A 21,603-nucleotide genomic window follows, 5' to 3' on the forward strand; every position below is an offset into this window, starting at 1 on the left:
GAGGTCGACGGCAGGGTCAACGTCAATGTGTCGCGCCCGCAAAAGTCCGAACTGGGTCTCGCTGGATTCTCAACCCTACGGAGAGGCGTTTCAGGATTTTACTTCAGAAAGAAAAGGCCCCGGTAAGTAGTGTTGTGATCTTTTTCTTTCCTTGTCCTCGGATAACAGGATTATCGCAACATTTAAATATATAACTGCATCGCTTTTATAAAAACACGCCTGGACCGTCATTTCATTGTGGGAGAAGGATAAAGAATCTGTGGATGATTTTAACTCCACAATCTCTGCTCAACACAAACAAGCTTGAGGTTTGTTTGTTTTTTTCTTCCTAGGGGGAGTGGCTGGAGTGGAAACAGGTATCCATGAACCTTTCCATTTAATTCTTTGCTAGGAATACTGGCAACAAAAACAAAACAATTTAAAAATAAAATAATGCTTGCATTATACAATTTATAATGTAGTACCATGCTAGCGTTGCTCGCCTCGTCCTAACCATTTATTAGCAATGGAGAATCAGTGCTGTTGGAAACTACAACACACACACTATGGTTATTAACCCCATTCTGCCCAGGTTGTTTTTTTGTTTGCTTTTTTAGTTTACCCAATCACAGCGCCCAAAAGTGAAGGAAGACCAGGAGGAACGTGTGAGAGAAACAAGGATGTGGGAAAGTATCACAGCAAGGAGGACTAAGTGGTATAATTAAAGCAGCAAATGCAGGGAAGAAAAAGAAGAAAAAACAAACAAAACAAACCCCAGACACTTCATGCATTCAGAATGGCCGACAGCAGGAAAAAGGAGGACAGGGTTCACAGTTTTCTCAGCTACGAGCAAAAGTGGATAAAGGGGTGTTTACGGGCTGGTCGTGTGACCGTTAGCAGGGTTAGCGATCATTTTGAGGGTCGAGGTGCTTGCGAGACTTAAAAATTGCGTGCTGACTAACAGATGGGTCATCAGCTGATGGACAGAATGGGGATAAAACTACATTCCTGGTCTGTCTAAACAGAATTTTGCTTGTTAACGTAAAAAGAGTCTGTGTTTCCAACACACTGTTAAATTCTTGGCTTTGTCTTCTTGTTTCTTGCAGTTTCTTTAGAGAAATGAAGCCTGCTGCAAAGTACCCTCTGGTCTCCCGCTCTGGTCTGTAGTTGGGGGTGGGGGTTGGGGAGGGGCGGGGTTGGGAGTGGGGGCGACAGGGTTGGTAGTTCAGACGGGGGGTGCTTTGCGCTGGAGTAGATACTGGTGGATGTCTTCTGCGTCACGCTTAAGCCAGGCGGCATTGAGGAGGATGTTCTCACAGCACTGCTGCACGGTACGCTCGGCCGCTGGCGCCGGGTGACTCTCAAAGAAACTCTGCAGGGACAGAAAGGAAGGAAACCCTTAACCCCCTGTCACATCATATCAGTAACAGTAACACCACATCAGATTAATAAACTGAATTTAAAATCACACTGCAGACTCTAGATAAAAAAGCAGAACAGAACCTACAAAGAATAAAATTTTATATAAAATGGAGTTTCAATTTCTTCATGAACTGAACACTTTTACAACCTCCTTTTGGAATTCTATTTGCATTTCTCTCATGTGCCAACATTTTCCATAAGACTTCCAGTTTCCTCATTTAGAAATCTGGACTGGGAAAATGCTTGTGTATTCATAGCAGTAGAGTTTAAGTTGCTCAGGGCAAACAGGCAGAGACAAGCAGGCAACGAGTAAAGTATCAGCTGGCAGAGTGAAGTGGGTGTGCATCGATTTCAACTACAATTTCATTTAGAGCAAATAAGCAACTACCAAAGACACCAAAGGATGCTTTGTTTGTTAAAGTTAGATGGAAATATGATGGGGTGGGAAATATCACATGGCGTAACCTACACTGTTTTCTCAAAGTCTGAATTTTTGCCTCATACTCAGAGCCATAGACCCTGACTTCAGGATAGGTATTTAATATTTTAATCACCTATCAGCCTTTTTGGGTCAAAGTCTAACCTAAAAAGCTGGATTGGTCATCAGCGGCAATGATCCAATCATCAATCATCAATTCTGTTGGGTTTTTTCTCTTTGTTTATTTCACCACACAGTAGAAGTACAGCTAAAGCACTTTGTGTTTGAGTAGAAAAGCAATATACAAGAACCATTCCCTGTACCATTCATTTCCTAACTTGGAAAATTAATATAATTTAATTAAATCCCACAAGAGGGAGCGCTCACCTTAACTTCCACAGCCATTTTATCAATAGCAAATCCATCAACTGTGAGCTGCAAAGACATATGAATAAGACAAATGTGAGCAGACTATAAACAAATAAAACGGATGCACTGATCGGGGACCATTTTTAATTTTGTTGTACCTGTGACAATGACAATAAAGACATTTTGATTCTGATTCAAATATTTGTAGCCTGACCGAACACAAACTCCAAGTTATGAAATAAAACATAAAAATATAGACACGCGTGTGTGTGTGTATTTTACAGTGAAATAACCAGAAAACCTCAGGAAACTGTAAATCTCAGGCCCTTTCTTTACCTTGATAAGCCTTGATATGAGAAATCCTCCCTGGTAGCGGTTATAAAGTTCCTCCCAGTTATCCTTGACAAACTTCCAGGCAGCTTTCCGTCCTTGTTTACTGCTTCCTGCCACTCCCCCGATTACTGAAACCGTGTCCTGGGGACGAACGTCTTCCTGTTGGGGACGGGAACATGCAGAGAGAAATAAATTAGCTGTTGTGGTATTTGACAGAAGCCATGTTGGCCTCCATCACACTGCTGGAGAATCGTCACAGACAACCCCTAAACTCCTTTAAAGCTGTAACAAGAAAGCATAACATCCAATTTTATCGGTTCACCTTCAGTTTTTATGTAAAGCAGCTTTAACTGTAACTTCCTTTAGTTTTGAGCTGACAGTAACTTCAGCACAGACAGGCACTTAAAGCCAAATGCAACACTTTTCTAAAGCCAATACTCCAAATTTTACTCACTCTAATCTATAAGTTGAATCACACTAAAAACACGACTCAGGGTTACATATGAAAAAGCTTACAGAATAAAAACACCCCTCGGTCTTTTTATTTGACCATGATTGCAAGTAAATGCCATTCCTTTCTTTTCCTGTATCCTGAGAAATAAAACTACGCTTGAGAGCCGGCAATTAAAAGGTCTTATGTACCGAGAGGGCAAAGTTGAGCACTTTCTGGATGAGATCAGGGGCAGAGATGGCTCCGAGAACTCGCTCGATTCGATTCTTCTCCTCTTGCATGTCTGCTTGCTTGTGGAGCTGAGGGAGTAGTGACAAAGACACAATGTGACCGTGATTACCCAACTACAGTCACTCAGATCTAACTCCTTTGGAATTATTGGTGCTAAATGACACAGAGTACGTCACTCAAACCTTCACAGTGTAAGATGGAGAGATGATGTAGTTTTACCTTCAGCATCGTGTCCAGTGTAGCACTATCTCCATGCTTCAATACTGTTAGATACACCTGTGGGGAAAAAAAGACAGGCAAAAAGATACTTAGACATTATCCTTTAATAACGTTTAACTGAATTACACTGTAGTATGGTGATGCTGCTATACTGTATTTTGTTGGGCCTTCAAGGTTTTTTTCCCATTGGCATGTATCTTCTAATCACTTTGCACACAAATGAAAGCTTCTGATCCAGTCTGAGATAAGCACCTACAATATTACCCCTTATAAAGTGAAATGAAGTTTTTACCAAAAATCAGGTGACCTAAGGTCATGTGATCAGCACTTTATTGAAATTCTACCCAAATCTTCACAATCAAATCTCGCCAGTGACAGTAGCGTCGTCTTGGAGGTCAACTTTACAAATAGATAAAAATAAATCCAAAGACTTTCTTTACTTATCTTGTCAATTAAACTGGACTTATTATACTAAACATACTATTTTCCTTTCCTTACAGAACACACCTCCTGTACTGTACTGTAAGATCCTTTATATGTACAGTGCATGCTCACAACAAACAGCTTTTTTAAAAAAAAAATACCGTTGGCTCTGTATGATATCACAGAGAGTAGACGTTGCTAATAAAAGGTCATCATGAGCACTGTGGACTAAAATTAAGACTGCTTGTTTCAGAAGGCATGCTGGGGAGTGCACTATAAAACCAGATTAAAGCCAGTTGTCTGTGTGAGGAGAGTGGCTCTGTTTTTACCTGGTTAAATCCTCATGGTAACTTATGCTGAACATGTAACCTTGTTGGGAGCAAGTTATGTTCAGAGTTTCAGTTCAAAGTTGGCTGGAAGAGCCCAGTTTCACGAATTCTTTGATTTACAGCATGTTTCAAGTACATTTATTTTATTGATTGACAGTTTTCTCTGTGTATGTTCTGCTATAATGCCTAATGTGTAAGAGACAGCAGCAGATTAAAATAAAGTATAAAAACATGTGTTTCAAAACTTTAATATATGCATGTTTAAGTGGCATAAAGCTTCTCTGCTGGGGGAATACCTTTTATTCGCCCAAGTTGTTAAGCCATACCAAGCTAAAGAGATTTCCAAACAGAGTTACAGACTTAGCATTAAAATAACAAAAGCCCCTTTTAATACGAGGCGCAGAGAGCCTGAATTATGAAGCTCTTCTTAACAGCTTGTTGATAACCATCATCTCCAAATGGGTTTTAGGTTTTGTTGAGCTCACTCACTCACAGAAAGCCCATCTGTGTTGAGTTTCCTTCATAATATACAGCTCTGAGGGGCCGCACCAACGCTCAGTATGAGATAAATAAGGCTCAAAGTTGAACTGTCAATTACAAATAGTTACTCTAGTAGAGTCAGCATAATATGGAGTTAGATATAAGCACAACATATGAACTACAAAAACAGAGGAAGGATCATTTATAGATAGATTTTGGTTTTTTTACTAGTTCTTGCCACAGTCAGTGTGCAAATGACTGACTGTAACTGCCAACTACTACAGACTTACATAGGTCACAGTGTGTCCGCAGGCTATTTTACTGAATAAACAAGCCTAACATACTAAAAAAATAAAAAATAATGGTGGAAGAAGATCTTCAGCTCAAGCAAGACCTGACTGCAGCCTAATGTCCACATTTTAAAATCTGAACTTTTTTGTTTTATTAATTGTTTTGATTTATTTACAGGAACTGTTGCAACACCATCTGTTTTAGCAAACTGAAGCAAAACATACTGATTAGTGTGAATACCATCTGACACTGTTCGTTGCCAAAGTGCCTGCGCAAGCTCAACTTACCGGACTTCTCAGGTCCGCAGGTAAAACCTGCTTGCCATCCACGTGATCCTTGAATCTCCGCCGGGCCTCTTCCAGTGTTGGTTTGTGTCCTGCCTTACCCAGTTTCCCCAGAACCAGGCTTCTCAACAGAGCATCCAGGTGACCTGTAGCACACAAAAATAGCCCTTAGGTTACTCCATTACTCATGGACAGAGCTTTTTCACACTAATTTCAGTCAGTCATCTTATCCGACCTGTCTCCAAAGCAGGAAGATGACAGTGGAAACAAAAGCAGAACCTGGGACAGTTACAAGTTTAGTTATGGTTCAGTTCAAGTAACCGAAAAGCTCATCTGATAACAGGGTAGCTCTCATGGCCTAAAAAAAGAAAAGCTCATTTTTTCTCTACTGCTATTTTGTACCAAAACGTTTTCAAGTTTGAAAATAAAGGTCAAATATTTTACTTTCCTACTCTCTACATTCCTGCACTTTCTACAAATTTTAAAAGACTACTCTCAATTTTAATATTAATAACAAGAAAGGAATGGAGCGGCTCTAAGGAAGATGTGAACACCTTGAATGCAATCTCTCTACAACGCCTTCTCACCTTCCCCCGGTTTACTGTCCCAGCCGAGCTTGAGGCCAATGGGAGTAAAGAGGTCCCGGATGAATTCCTGGATTTCCTCGTGGAAGTCAGTGTGGGACAGCAGAGAAGACAACACTCCCAGGTTGCAGCTCAGGTCACTCCACACTGTGTAGTTGGGCTCATTGACAAAGGCTTCCATCAGCTTCAGCACCTCCACTGTGCTGATCATCCCTGCACGAGACTGAGGCCACAAATCAATTAGAAACAAAAACATCCCGGCAGGATGAAAGCCTTGTGCTTTATGGTGGATGTTATAGTTTTTCAAGGTGAAGGGTTTCTGTACAAAAATTAACTTTATAACCACATTTGAAGTCTCAAACTGCAGGTGCAAAGGAAAAGTTGTGTAACAATGGTACTAACACTAACAATAAAGCATTTCATAGAAAACGAAGAATGGATTTTTTTCTAAGAAACGTGGATCCATTTCCTTAACTGCCTCAGGGTCAGAAGAAATGCTTTTCCAGTAAAGTGACTGTGTGTCAGGTTAGTTTCTTAGCATGTTTGAAGTCAGGGTTAGAATATGTTTCCAAAAAGAGAAGAAATATGAATAAACGAGCACTTTTTGTCACCATACGACCATCACGTCTTGTGAACATTACTCCTATCACACAGTTGACTGCAATAAAAGTTCAGGAAAATTCCAATCCTTTGATAATGCTGCAGATTGTGTAAGAGTAAAGAAGGAAGCATAAAGGTCTGATATTAATCCAAAACCACTTTGTGTTGAGCCAGTGGGAAGGAAGCAGAGGACGAATGAAGAGTTTGCCAGTGCGTTTAATTTGTTACAACATAACCAAGTCAGGTTGGAATCAAATCACATAAAATGTAATAGCTGGGGGTTAAAGTGGCCCAGAAGAATCTGGAACAATGTTCCAGCACCTTCAGTAATGACTATTTAAATCTCATAGCCAGATTAATGTATATTACTATCAAAGAGTTCATTTTGCAGCCTGGTGTTGCTCCCAGTAACAACATGGTGATACTGGCTCAGTAATAGGAAAGTAATGACATCCCAAGGCCAGCTTATAGCTTCAACACATCTCATCTCTGTGATCTGATACATCTAAAAAGCACTTTTCGTGAGCACAAACGGAATAATATCTTAGATAGCAGGTCATTTCATTTTGCTCAACAAATACCAAACAGACAATGTTTCTATGTAAGTTGCCAAAAAAGGAATCTCCTAGCTAAATGTATAGCTGCTGTATTTTCCAAAGAGAGAAAAATGGTAATGTGGGACTCAGAGGTGGAGAAAGATGTTTAAAAAAAACAAAAAAACCAGGAGGCTGTAATGTTATTCAAAGTAAGGACTGCTCAGGAAGTGACATTTCATAAACTGGAAATTTAAATCTGTCGATCCTTGTGCATTCTGCAGTTTTTAAACATGCGGTGCTGCTCAAGTTACGTTTTTGTCAAATGTCTCGCAAACAAATTAAAGTTTAATTATTTTATGTTATTCAAAGGTTGTAGGAAATACTCTACTAGGCACTAGGTTTAGTGCAAGATAAACTGATTAGTTTCCAGTAATGTGGTGAAATTTACAGTAATGCAACACATTAGCTCAGTATTAATTTAAATCCAGGGTCATAGATGTTGATTTATATTCAAGGTGATGATACAGAGAGTCAATCACAAATTTACTTTATACCAGCTTTAGTGTCTAGAAGCTCAACATGAGGGTCATGTAGCTCTGGAAAAATCTGCCTCTATCTGTCACTGACCTCTAAAAACACTATGTTCAGAAGTGTTCACAATAATTAATAGAAAGATTCATCATAAGCCATTCACAATTTTAAATTAAACATCTATGGAGTAGTGGTGCAACGGATCAAAAATCTCACGGTTCGGATCGGATCACGGTTTTAAGTCACGGATCGGATCAATTTTCGGATCAGCAAAAATAGAAAAAAATGACAAAAATTCGACTCGCCATTTACTTATTTAAGTATTTTTTGCCTATTAAAAACATTCAACTGAAGACTCATTCCACGCACTTATATAAAAACAAATTAAGGTGCAATATGGACATTATGGACCATGCTGGGCAGCCTCTGCACACGGCCATAAACAACCAGAGGAGTCTGTTCAGTGAGAGGTTGCTTCTCCCAAAGTCGAGGACCAGCAGACTTAAAAAGTCCTTTGTCCCACACGCCATCAAACTGTTTAAGTCCTCGCTGGAGGGGAGAGGGAGGGGAAACGGGGACAAAGGAGGGGGGAACAAGTAAGCTGTAGTGCCTTTTCACTGTGCAATAGTTTTTGTTAATATCCAACGGTGTAATAGACTCACAATACTTGAAATGTGCCGTTCCCTTGTATTCTTATTCCTATTTATTCTACTCATCCCTTTTGTATTCTCTGTATTTATATATGTGTATATATGGTATATTTCTGCTCACATTCTGCAACTTCTGTCGGTGCTGCGCTACTGGAAACTGAATTTCCCGGAGGAACCCACCCGAGGGATAAATAAAGTTTCATCTAATGTAATCTATAGGGCAGTACAGGGCTTTGTATCTACCACTCCGCTGTGATATAACGAGCGGTCACGGTCACGTGGCTTTCCGTTTACCTGGAGCTCCACCCATTTGTAGTTAGAGCAACAGAAGATGCCTGGGACAGTTCAGCCATAACTTTAAACTTCTCCTGCTCATACATGCTTGGAACGATCTTGTCACACTGAAGTGAACGCGCAACGAGATATCATAGCGTGGCTCAAGCACGTTCATCACAGTTTAAACCCCTTGTTTTGCACAACAGAATACGGCCTCCCGTCTGCAGCTAAACACCCCAGTAGCTTTTGTAATAGCTTTAGCCCGGTCGGATTGGGCAGCAAAGGGCTGCTTAAATGCCGCAAACTCCTCTGCTCCGCCACTTGGGCCGCTAGCGCTGGCCATAACTACTGCTTGACAGACCCACCACGCGCACCATACACATACTTTTTTTTTCTTTTTCGAATCTTCGGATCACGTGCGTACCGAACCGTGGAGTGGGATCGGTTCGGATTTTGGATCAACCGACATCCGTTGCACCACTGCTATGGAGGCATGCAGAGACATGCTGTGTCACCTAATAGAAGTTGATAGAGTTACAAAACCGGTCATTAGAAAACATTTTTGTCTCTCTTTCTTTCTAGCTGAAAACTGTTGTGCTTGATTAAAGACACAATAAATGAGCCGCTTTAAAAAAAGAGACACAAAGCAGAAAAAAACAACGAGCTTCATTAGCTAGATCCGCTCATTATTCCCAATTAGTCACGTCCACTCTTTGATGCAACACTTCCATTATAATTTCAGATCATGTAATACATAAATCTACTAATAAGAAACAGTTGTACTTGTTTGACTTTGTTTTTTTTCCACTTTCATGTCACACATTTTCTTTTCAGTCTTCCTGCTCCCTTGTACTGTAAATCAGGTGGCTGTTTACTCTGGAAGGGAGTGGATTTCCTTTCTACACTCACAAGCAGTTAGCTTTGCAGCCAATTACATTCTGCTGTGAACAAAAATGAAGGAAATACTATTCTTTAATTGTTTTGTTTCCCAGCTGTGTGTGTGGCTTACAAGGGAGAAGAGGTCATTCTGCAGTCCCAGTCGGTCCACAGGCTGCAGGCTGAGGTCTCTGATGCCTGGGAGCAAACTCTCCAGCATGGACGAGCTGTACTGGATGCGATAGAAGCCCACAGTGCCGGGGTTGATCTGGAAAACAGCAGAAAGACAAGTCTGAGTCAGACTGTGGAAAATTTGGGCTCTTACCATTTTTACCCTTTACACTGAGTGCTGAGCACCAGCACGCCTTAAACACTATCAGAATAAATGCTAACATTCAAGAGATTAATCAACAATAAGCTTGCTGTGATGAGTGAATTTTTTTTTTAGGTGAATAAAAATGAGACAATAGTGAACAGCAGGCCTCCAATCACTATTCTCCACTACTTCCATCACAACTGACTCTAAACTGCACTGGATACCTATAGTTAGATCTAGCAGTAATGGGATTTCAACATATTGTTTGCGTCAACTGTGAAGCACTGACCCATTTAAAAACATTGCGTTTACCATGCTTACTTCCTGAGGAACTGTTAAACAGACTCGACAGCTGCACTAATTTGCAAGTCACATTTATAAGCAGCTAAACAAGTCCATCCTTGTCCTTGCCAATTTACACCGTGGTCATTATTTTAATGACCACACAAAAGAATAAATATAGCTGCTTAAACTGTTCCTTTGAGAGTGAACTGGGTTCATAGAAAAAGTGTTATTTGACTCTGTGATGATTACATGCTTACAGCTCGTCCTTCCAGCTGACAATAAGGAGATCAGTCTGTTAACTTTATTTCAACTTTAAAAGTTACTTTTAATGAAAAGACGACAGACTGACGCATCTTCTCTCATTAATTCTTAAACTCAGTCTGCAGCTGTTGCAAGGGTCGAAATGACACAATCGAGCAATTTACAAACAACGCAAATGATATCTTCACTCAGGTCTTACTGTGCATATCTTGGAATGCACTCTGGCCTACAGGAAAATTAATACTACTGCTTCAGATATCTTTATATATGTATACAGAAGGTTATGTAAAGATAAAATATTAGACTTTTAGATGGGCCATTAATACAATAACCCCAGAGTATACCATAGTATTTGTCATTAAAATGCTTAAAATGATACCAACACCACAAAACTTAAATTACCAAAGAAATCTAGCAGACTGTGTCAGGATCCATGTGCTAGCCAAAGTAGCCACACCCCTATTTTGAAGCGTTATTGAAGCTAAAATGCAGGGTAACCCCTGTACACTTGTCATGAAGACTGAAACCGGCAGAGTTCAAATCTGATTTTTTTGCACATGGCTGTAAACATGTATCATCTGCTGCAAAATCTGGGATTGTAACTTTTTGGCATCAGCTTTAAGTGACCTGAAGTATTTTACCGTTTTGGTGGTGGCATCATTTTTCAGTGCAGGATATTATTGCTTAGGGACCTCACCTTGATCCACTGGTCTGGGCCAACACTATTCAGAGTGATGGTGGTCTCCTGTCTGTCCAGCAGAACCTTGAGCTTGGTGCATTTGGGGTCCTCACTGGTACAAATACTAATGGGGACCATCCAGCTGGGGCAGTTTTCTTCTGTTCAGCAGACAAATGATGGAGCCACCACAGGAGAATTAGATTCAAAGTGTTTTTCTTTTTTTAGCTCATTAAAAAACAACCTTAGGTCTACATTTAGTTAGCTAGCTACTTTCAGCTGTTCCCTTGTTACAAGGGATTCCCACAACAGGCAGCTACACATTTTCTTATTCAGCACATTTTTGAGCCAGATACACTTGACACACCTGACACAACCCTGAAGGGGTTGGAATTGAACCGGTGACCTTACACTTGCTAACCGAATCTGTTAACCACTGCATCTAATGGATTTGGTAAATCCACATTTTTACCAGGCAATGTCTGTGACAAACACTCACCATTATGTGGTCCACTGGCACAGAACTTCTTCTGCGATATCTTGAGGACGCGGTCATCACCTTGCTAAAAATAATATCATGAATATCACAGTCAAGGCACAAATGAATGTCACAGCAGAAAAGAACCAAACGCTCAACTAGAAAACTGTAGGTGTAGAATGAATGTATTCATGTCACTGTGTAAAACACAGTTTATGTACCATGTTTGGTTCAGGCGAGTTTCAAAATCAACTTCAGGGGTAGTCACAAGCAGTTCAACAAATATAAGTGCATGACCTGAGTCAAACAATCAGATTAAACAGCTCACCTGTTCCTGGTCGACGGCTATTATGGGGAAGCCCATTTGCTTGGTCCATGAGCCCATCACTGCGGCAATGGGTTTCCCACTGGCCTGTTCCAAACAGTCCCACAGGTCCTCTGTGGGAGACAGGAAGAAGTCAAAAGAGTGACTCCACACAAGAACTTCACGTAAAGGGAAAGTATTTCCTGCATGTGTGCTCACCTGTTGATGCATTTTTATGTTGGAACTTCAAAAGATAGGCGTTCATTCCTTTCCTAAAGTCCTTCAACGAAAGAGAAAGACAAGTGCATTCATAAATATTAAACATCAGACTGGAAACGACGACAGATACCACATCAGACAACAAACCTCATCTCCGATGTAGTTGTGCAACATGCGGATCACAGATGCTCCTTTGCTGTAGGAGATGGCATCAAAGATTTCATCGACCTCTGATGGATGGCCCACATTCACCTTGAGAGCAAAACACAAAACCATAAGTGGGTGTTATGAAGCTGACAGAAGGCCATACACAGCAACATACGCCGACCTTAATATATCTAATTTTATCTGTCCTTCAACACACTCAGTAATTAAGAAAAGATTATGTGGGTTGTGAATGTGAAATCCAGATGTTAAGGTGGGCTTACATCCTAGTGATATAGTATCAATAAAATCACTTTTTTCCTCCAAAGAGACAAAAAGTTTTTTTTAAGTACTCCCTGCATACATCTTGGATTTCAAAGCTCACCTCTATGGGATGGCTGCTGTCCAGTGCGTCCAGATCCAGAGCGCGGGTGTAGTCGGCCGAGACAAACTGAGTCCAGATGTCATATTCTGGGAAGCAGTGGTCCACACACAGATACTCAATCCAGGATGCAAACCCCTCATTGAGCCACAGATGGGTCCACCATTCCTGAACAAACACAGACAGGCACTAAGACGAGACCGTCCTCCAAGTCCTTCAAAACTAATGGAGCACAACCAAACAAATTACAGTCATTCCTGAAGCACGATGAGTTTCCCAAAAGGTAAAAAAGGAAACATTTACTAGTTTGTTTTCCATTATGGACAAAGTTCCTTCACATCGTTGCAACTCGAGTTAAAAAAGATCATCTTCAAACTGCACCCCAAAGCTACATGACCTATATTAAACGCTAACATACGTTTGGATATCAATTTATCCACCTATCACAGGAAATTCCTTTGTTAGAGCAGGTAAAAATGAAGATAACCACAACCTGTAACAAGAAGAGCTCAAGCAGGGTAGCATGTAGCTCAATAAAAGAAGCAGACCAAATTACTAGACTGTGGACTACTTCAAGCCAGAAAAGCCATTGCACTATGTTGGAGTATAGATGCACCTTCCATGGGACTCTGAAAGAAGGAAATTCCAGATTCTCCAGGCTTGGAAAGACTAATATACACTGCCAAGGGCAAACAACGGGACTTTTTGAATATCTGGAAGCCATAGATGAACCTACGGACTGGAGGCGGAGGTTATTCATGAAAAAAAAAGGGGGAATCTTGTCCCTATTACTTGCAAGATTTTTTTTGTATCATTGTGACAGCTATGTTCATTAAATATCAGTTTTTTTGTTGTATAAAAGAAAATTACAATAAAGATATATGAGAAAAATAAATGATACCATTATATAATGGTGTAAAAATGACTTAATGTATTATAAACACATTACATATACAGATATTTTAAGTCATATGCATATCTATTTATACAGTATGCATAAAGAGCATGACAAAAAAATAAGTCAGGCACTACTTTTTCTAATATTTTGAGATACAAATCAAATACTTGATATGAGTTTCACATTCTTATGGAGAGTGCAGCGTCTGTATCAACAAGAAATTAAATTCGAGACATTTTCTTAATGCCATGAATTGAAGGACTGTGTAACCAAACACCTGAGGACAGTTTAGAGATTAAGACCAAATAAATAAGATTGACTGATTTCTCCAGAGATTTACTTTTTGTCTTCTTCAACTTACAGTTTATAAAATATCGTCCAGTTCGTGTTTTTGTTTTTTTATAAATACTGTTCGAGGTTTTGTTATTACTACATTTGTTACGCTTTTAACAAATGTTTTTCAAACAGGAATACATAATTTTCTGTTCTGCATGTGTATAACTGGTGTCAGTTTATAGCTTTTTTTTTACCATGGTGACCAAATTTCCAAACCACTGGTGGGCGAGTTCATGTCCAACCACCAGTGCCACCCACTGCCTGGAGGATGAGCAGGAGTTCTTCGGGTCAATAAGCAATGCTGTCTCCCTGAAAAACAGCAGAAACTCGAGGTTAATACAAAGACGGCTGAAGGTCGACGATTCGTCTGCAACCTTTGCCCTCGCTCATCTGTCTACAGTCCCATCGCCTTCTGTGCAGTTTATCAAGGCACTTCAATCTATTTGAGGATGCTAGATGAATGCAGCTCTGTGCTAATCAGATAGCAGCTGAATACCTAACAGGTGGTGGCACATTCAGCTAAGTGCAAAGCAATTAAAAAGCCATTAGGGCCGTCATCCATAAAGAAAAACGTGCCATTTTCTCAATGAGTCTAACAACTGTTAAAGCCTGATTACACTCATGTTTAATCACATAGTTTATAAATGTCAGAGCACGCTGCAAACCACAATTTCATAGACTTCACAGAAACATTTTCAAAGTGCTCGTTTATTCTAATTAACAGCCCAAGACCCAAAGACATTAAATTTACAATGACAGAAAACAGAGAGATGAAAAATCTCCCATCTGAGCCACAGCCTCTAGAAATTATATCCTGGGTGGAAACAGACTTTATCTGCTTGTAGTTATGCTATTATTATATGCCTATTCATTATAAATACTATGGACACACTCACTCTGAATTTAGCCAAATTCAAATATCTTATTGTGTTTTGTAAAGCTTACCTGTAGGTAACAAGGCCCCAGTTCTCCATGGCACCTGAATGGGAGGAAGAAGAAAGTGTTCAGTTTGACTTTAACCATTTCCAAACTTTCACATGTAAGAATCTAGAGCTACTCACCAGCAGCGAAATCAGCAATAGCTATGAGATCAATTTTAGGCAGCGGATAAGGAACACTGAAGTAGTCATTGTAGAAAGGTAAGGTCTTAGTTGCAACCTGCAATAAAAAGATAAAATAAAATAAAAAGGAAAAGCACTTGTGTTTGATTCTGTGTCAGTAAAATTCCAGCAGATCCACGTCATATAAACGCTGGTTAATTTGTCTGTTTTCTCATTCTGCTTACGGACAAACTTTTTACTTCAAGGTAAAAACATAATACAGTGAATAAACCGACAGGTTGGGTTCAGCTCTGTAAATGTGGTATGTTTCAACAACAGCCTTACCTCCAGGGCAAATTTCCCTTGTTCAGCCTTTCCAACCGGTGTATAGACGCGTACCATTACACCATCTGATGACTGGCTTTCCACATAGTCATATTCACCAATGACAAAAGCTACAAGGTATGTGGACATGATGGGTGTGGTGGCAAACTTGACTTCGACGAGGTTTTCATCATCTGGGTGTGGCTTTCGATCAATGACATTCTGGAGAGAAGATCGATCCACAATTAAAAAACGGAATATTCTCAGAAGTGAATATGGCTGAAGTGTGTACTGAAAATGATTCAGTTTAACCAGCTGATTGACAAAATATAGAAGCAAAAAGAAACGAGTAACTGACTGTATAAATCAAAACCCTTTGGTTTATACCAAAAGTAACCCTAACACTCTACAATTTCTTTGTACACGTACAAAGACAATAAAGGGTTATTCTATTCTGTTCTATTCTATTCTATTGCCAAGTTCACAAATAAACGATCGTCTTAAATAAATACCGAGTAGGACACATTTTGCAAGAGTTGACAGCGACTGCAGAAATAACATTGTTCTCACAACTTTAGAGGTCAAAGCAGAAAATAAACTGCAGCAGGCATATAAACACAAAAAGGTCCCGAGATGGAGTAGCCTATGTCTGTGCTCAGTTCATAATTCATATGCATGACAGTTTTAGTCTTTCAATTAATACCATTATCCGGGGTCCTATGATTACAGTTGTCTTTCTTTTTCTTTCCATTTATTTATAACTATTTTTTACCCTTTCTACTAAAAGAAGCCATAAAAAAATGTCATTATTAAAGAAAGAGTGCATTAATGTCATTCGTATTAAATTGTCAGAAAGAGCCAAATTTAACTTCACGGTCACTGCCCAGATGGACCGCGTTAGCCTGGAGGGGCGCTGCGTTTTAAATAATCAGAGCCAGATGATGCTGTCTGATTAATTTAGGCTGTAAAGTCGATCAGTTAAAATAGCAGAAAACAGTATACAAAACAAACACATGATACTTACTAAAATTTCCTTATAGTGACAAAACTGTATGTATACAGTAGTTAGACTTCAGACAGAGCTGTTCATATTTAGCCAGAGGAAGAGTACACAGTGACTGTCTGCCCTCTGTTATGTAAGCTACACAGAAAAAAGAGAGGGAAAAGAAAGGAGGGAAAACACAGACATGCATAAAGGAACCCTGGCAGCAGAGAGTGACTTGGTCACTGTGGGGTCGTCACTTCCTCGGAGGGAGGAGTGGACATATGACACGTACCATATTTGACAAGGCTACTCGGTCCTTGGGAACTATCAAAGTGATGTCAAAGGTGGCTTTGATAGCTGGCTCATCCCAACAGGGGAAAGCTCTGCGAGCATCCGTGGCCTGGAGAAACAGGGGTATGAGGGGCAGAGGGGAAAAGGACAGATTGTGAGACAAGGTGTGTTGGGTCCAGACGAGGCCAGGCTGTGTTTACGTTCAGATCACACACAGCGACCAAGCGCATCTTAAATATGCCTCTCATATTCCACCTTCTGGTCTTTTTGTGTGACACCAGCTGCAACAGACTTCACTTCTGGTAAAACTTAATGTTTACATTAAGTATACAAGTATCTGTCACAAATAGAAACTTAAACCAACATACATAATTATCTATACACACCTTCATTTTTCCATTCAGCAGTGCAAAGTGACAGGCTTTCACTTTACCCTGCAAACAGTCCCACACACTTATTTTTAGCAGGAAACAATTCAACTGAACATTTTTGGCGTGGTCATGTAACCTGTTTCCTGATGTACAGAAACATACCTATGGCATATGCTTCTTTTAGATAAATGACAGTTCTATGTTTCCCAAACCAACAAGCTTGGCCAGTTGGAGTGACTGACATAAGTATACAAGTATGAATGCATTTGAGCGAGTGTGGTCGAACTTCACTCTCAAGCTCAACTTTCACTGCTCCCTTTTTGTGAACAGCTGACTGGAGTCATCATTTTAATCACAAATGAGACCCTGGTGTTTTCTTAAGCTATCCCATCTTCTTAAAGCATATCGTATACACTATAAGTATTTCTTTGAAAATAAATCCAAACAGAAGCAAGACAGGTACACTGAATAATAGGAAATTAGATCTGCATAGATTTTTTTGCACTTGTTTCACTTCAGCTGAGTGTGAAAATTCTCACTTTTCAGCTTTTTCTTTCTCTTTAATTGTGAGTGTAGCTCCTCACGAACTCACATGCAGAGGAACAGGTGAGAGTTATGTGAAGTGAAGATAATAGAGTTGATGACAACTTGTTAAGTTACTGTAAGTGCAAGAACTGCTTCCTGAAAAATCTTAAGCCCAACATGAGAACAAGGAAAAGCACACTTGAGTGAGCTTTTCAATAGTTGTCAACTCACTCGATCAGTGACTGTGTTTAGCAGAAATTATCACAAGCAAATACAGAAAAACTTAGCACGCACAAAATACTTTGAGTGTATAGGACATTTTTACAGCATTTACTTTGAGGTGAAAAAGACACATTTAATAATCTGCAAAAATGCATCTGTATAAAGAAAGATCCTCTTCATCTTCCAGCTACACACACTGCAGAAGAAAAGTCTACATGTAAATTACAGCCTGATATCCTGCACAGTGGGTTCTGATAAAGGTGTCCTGGTCAGTGTCTGTGCTTAATTAGCCAACTTCTGACAAGCAAAACTAGAGCGTATCAAATAGAACAAACTGTGAGATACCACTCTGAATAGCAAAAACAACCACATGACTTGCATGCCTCTGTTTTGCAACACAGGCAACTAAAGTGTTAAGCAATACACACAACTTCTTCAAGTATTTTCCACTGAGGCCACTCACTCACCTCAAACTGTGTGACAGCAGCATAGCGAATCTCTCCAGTAGGAGATGTATATTTACTTCTATAGAATCCTTTCATTTTGTCGTTCAGCTCCCCGACAAAGTCGATCTTCAACGTGCCGAAGCCTGGGGTGACGTGCACAGAGAGAGACGCACTGTTTGTACAGCCATCACCACAGGGGAGGTGAATAATAACAGTAATGATCATCTGTATGATTGTCCTTGTTATTCTTAACAGTCATACAGACGGTTGCTTCAGAAGCAGGGACAGCCAACAGTCTCTTCTTACCTTTCTGTAGAGCACTAGGAAATGAAAGGGTGACTTTCTCATCCTCATTTTGGTAGTTAAATCCCGTCGCATTAATTTCTAAAAGGGACAAATTTTAAAAAGAAGATCAGAACATGTTGAGAACTCACGCTGTTGGCTTTGGGGAATGATGCTATTAAGAATTTTCAATCCTGAAATCAAATAAGATGGCTAGAAGTGACAATGCTATTCACAACAATGCCATTCATAAAAGCAAAAACAAGGTTTCACTGAGTCTGACCCTCACCTTCTCCTCCCTGTGGTACAAAGGAAGCTGTGATGATGTCGATGTCAGCACAGTTCATCACAATCTGATTTGTAGCTTGTGTAACCTGTAAATATTGACATAAAACACGTCACCTTAGACTCTTTGCTGTGCCTTAATTTCTACATTTTCAGTAAAACACAGCAGCTGCATCCAAGTACCAGGAAGAGTTCAAGTTTAATTTTGGAACTACATCAATGGACCAAACTGTACCAGTGATTGTGAATTCAAATTGAACCTGTTTAGATTGCAAACACAGCAAATCTAATTTACAGATAAAGAATACAGCGTTGAAGGGAAACAATAGTTAGTGAAGGGAAATGAAAACAAAAACACAAGACAGGTAGACAACTAGGGGACTCTGAGTTGTGTGCAAAAAGCAGACGTTAATCCCCAACATAGAGGGAAAAACACTTCACTGTGAAAAACATTCACAGTTTGTGGCAATGCTATTTAAGATACATGGAAGCTGAGAGTATACAGTACTTGTGTACAAGTTCGTTTGTCTACCAAAACTGAACTGGTCATTTTACCAATTAAAAAAAGCAAACTCTTTAAAGGCATTTGGAGTCTAATTTTAATGGGCAAATCATGTCACAGTTAATCAGTTTGCATAAAAACCCAAGTTGTCAAGGGTTCTTCATGGAAAAAACTGTACCTGTGCTTTGCTTTTGCAACAACACCTTATAGAATTTGCGCACAATTAATGGTTGGCTATTACGTCATGTAAAAATTTGTTGTGTTGTTTTTCCAGGTGCCCTTTTGCGTACCAAAGGTTTACCAGTGTCTTGTTAATCTTTTTAACAGATGACTCTTCCTGACAATGAAGCACTTTACACTACCATTAGTGGTGTAAAGCATACAAAGCATATCATAAAGCATATAAGGTTAATCTTGGAAATGGTGCATATTTAGACAGCGTCTGTGATCTGACTTGATTGTTGTGAAAATGTGCGTTAAGTAACTGTTTACAATCAGGCGCAGGTGTTAGCACACTCAACTAACAGGTGTCTGGACAATGGGACCATTTATACACAAGTTAAACAAACAGAGTCGCTTTTTACGTCCTACATAGTATCCAGTCTACAAAGTACAGCCATTTTATCGATAGATAAAAGTGAGCACAAGATAGAGTAGCAAACGTACCGAAAGGACTTTTAAACCTCTGTCATTTTACTGTCCTCACGGTTTATGTTAATGTACAACGTACAACTTCACCTAGTTCAACCGTATTAGTGGGACTGGGGTGGGAGGGGGCTACACGATGTTGCCATGATTTAGCAAACACTAGTGAGTATTGGCTGGGTGCTAGATAGCGCTTTACCAAATTCACGAATCGCCACTTATTAAGTATCAGCCTCAAAAGCAATGGGATGTTGCTACGAGAGGTTACCGTCGCTGGTATTCACCAAGCTCCTCTTAAAACACAACTTAGCGCACTGCCTGCCACTGGCAGATGGCTAACAGGTAGCTAGGCTAACATGAGAGTGCAACTCTGCGGCACGGGACTGTTGTGCTAGCCGGTCCGGATCAGCTTACTGTTAGTCACAGAAACATAACGTGGTTGTTTCTTTTTCATTCACTGGTTTAATTCGGCCAAATTGAGCCCGTCAGCACATTTAACACGTTGCAGCTTACATTAGCTAACGCGTGCAATAATGACAGCTAGTGAGCTAGTGGCTAACAATTTGTCGTAATTAGCTAGCAACTGGTAACGTTAGCTGGTCAGATTACATAACGAGATCCCCGCCATGCACAGATAAATCCATTTGTGTATCTACAGGGGTGTCGTGGTCAACGTACCTCCACCAAAGCCTCCAGCTTGCCTTCAAACGTGAAGTCGATCAGGTCAGGCTTCAAAGACAAGCCATAGTTGACGGGGTAAACGTCAGTAGGTAGCCGTACGAAGGGCCTCCTTTCGGGCATGGTTCCTATATTTTGGTTGCTTGCGCTCACGAAGACGGTGCTGTGTGTAATGCTGGCTATCGCTCTGAGTTTTATTAACACGGATCTGGCTACAACAGGCCTCGACAGTGAGGATTGGCAGCAAGTAGTGACTCTGGGCGAATGACAACGGAACCGTGCGGCCCAGAAGCAACAACATCAACTGAAACCCTCCCAGCACTGCCAGCTACGGATCTCTCCTCTCACACAGCCCAAACAACTCCACTAACCCTGCGTCGACCTACAGACATGCGACGTCATCACGTTCCAACGTACCCACTGAACGTGTGTGTGTGTGTGTGGTCACGCACAAACTGTACATACACGCGACAGTAATATTATCAAAAACCTTTGACAGAAAGATTTTTATATTGTTTCATGCTTTTTGTATGTTTTCTGTTTCAGTATATTAATTTAAATCTTTTTTCCCCAGCGAAATAATGAACAAACTAAAATTTGTTATGCATGTTTGTTGTTGATATCGATATTTTGTTGTTGTACAATCTGGGACGTACCAATCAGATCTCAGCACATGGCTAGGATCGTTAAATGGACATCGTATAGAAGATTAGAACAATTTTTAAACAGGGGGTCTGTAGGTGATCAGCATGTAATCAAAAAGTCTGACTTGTGGCCATTTGTTTTAACTATCATTACTGTCATTACACTGTTGACTTTCTTGATACTTAAGGGATTCCTTATCAAGTAACAGTGTTAGAAAGATATGATTTATATCAGAAATACGAACTCTGTGTTCTGTATGTCAGAATTACATGTGCACTAACATGTGACAAAGGTTCTTAATTAACAAACCTGAACAAAGGTAGCATGTCAAGTTTGAAGTCTCCTTCAATTGTCATTTTTCTGTGGAAACACAACTTTACTCTCTCAAATGTTGCCTTGATACGTTGTTCTCTTGTCAGTGTCATGTTACACAGCTGTCAGCTGTGAAATCCCTAACAAGCTGGCCACTATATGGATATTATTACAAAGTTTCATTTTGTATTTTCAAGAAATACTTGTTTAAATGTAATCTGGCTATACTTGAAACATTAAAAACCAAATAACCACTGCAGTGAGGCCATTTACCCAACTCTTTATAAATGCTTATAAGTCAGAAATTAAGAAAAGTGTAATCTCACAAATATACAAGAATCTTCATGATATCAGCAATCACTCAGCGAAGTACATAAAAGAAAGATGGGGGGGGGGGGGGGGGGGGTCCTGGTGATTACAGAAGAAGAATGGCAATATCTGTATGGCCAGATATTGCTGATATTCACCA

General features: G+C 40.0%; 1 protein-coding gene across 2 annotated transcripts; it reads right to left on the reverse strand.

Moving 5' to 3' along the window:
- Positions 1–1,097: 1,097 nt before the first annotated feature.
- On the reverse strand, positions 1,098–20,705 carry npepps (aminopeptidase puromycin sensitive). Of its 2 annotated transcripts, none has more exons than XM_063475739.2 (23): positions 20,178–20,705; positions 18,357–18,441; positions 18,092–18,169; positions 17,807–17,928; positions 16,223–16,330; positions 14,967–15,167; positions 14,643–14,739; positions 14,527–14,560; positions 13,776–13,890; positions 12,351–12,515; positions 11,969–12,073; positions 11,822–11,882; positions 11,627–11,736; positions 11,320–11,383; positions 10,842–10,978; positions 9,416–9,550; positions 5,817–6,036; positions 5,233–5,375; positions 3,423–3,479; positions 3,164–3,271; positions 2,525–2,680; positions 2,207–2,254; positions 1,098–1,351 (listed from the first exon to the last, which is right to left on the reverse strand). In XM_063475739.2, exons 1-23 carry the CDS (start codon positions 20,298–20,300, stop codon positions 1,205–1,207), a joined length of 2,619 nt encoding a protein of 872 aa, XP_063331809.1. In that variant the 5' UTR covers positions 20,301–20,705; the 3' UTR covers positions 1,098–1,204. The 2 variants fall into 2 exon arrangements, with proteins under 2 accessions (XP_063331809.1, XP_063331808.1); XM_063475738.2 differs by having other exon boundaries at positions 10,842–10,981; positions 20,178–20,702.
- Positions 20,706–21,603: the final 898 nt, after the last annotated feature.

This window comes from Pelmatolapia mariae, linkage group LG6 (genome assembly GCF_036321145.2).
Source record: "Pelmatolapia mariae isolate MD_Pm_ZW linkage group LG6, Pm_UMD_F_2, whole genome shotgun sequence".
NCBI lineage: Eukaryota > Metazoa > Chordata > Actinopteri > Cichliformes > Cichlidae > Pelmatolapia > Pelmatolapia mariae.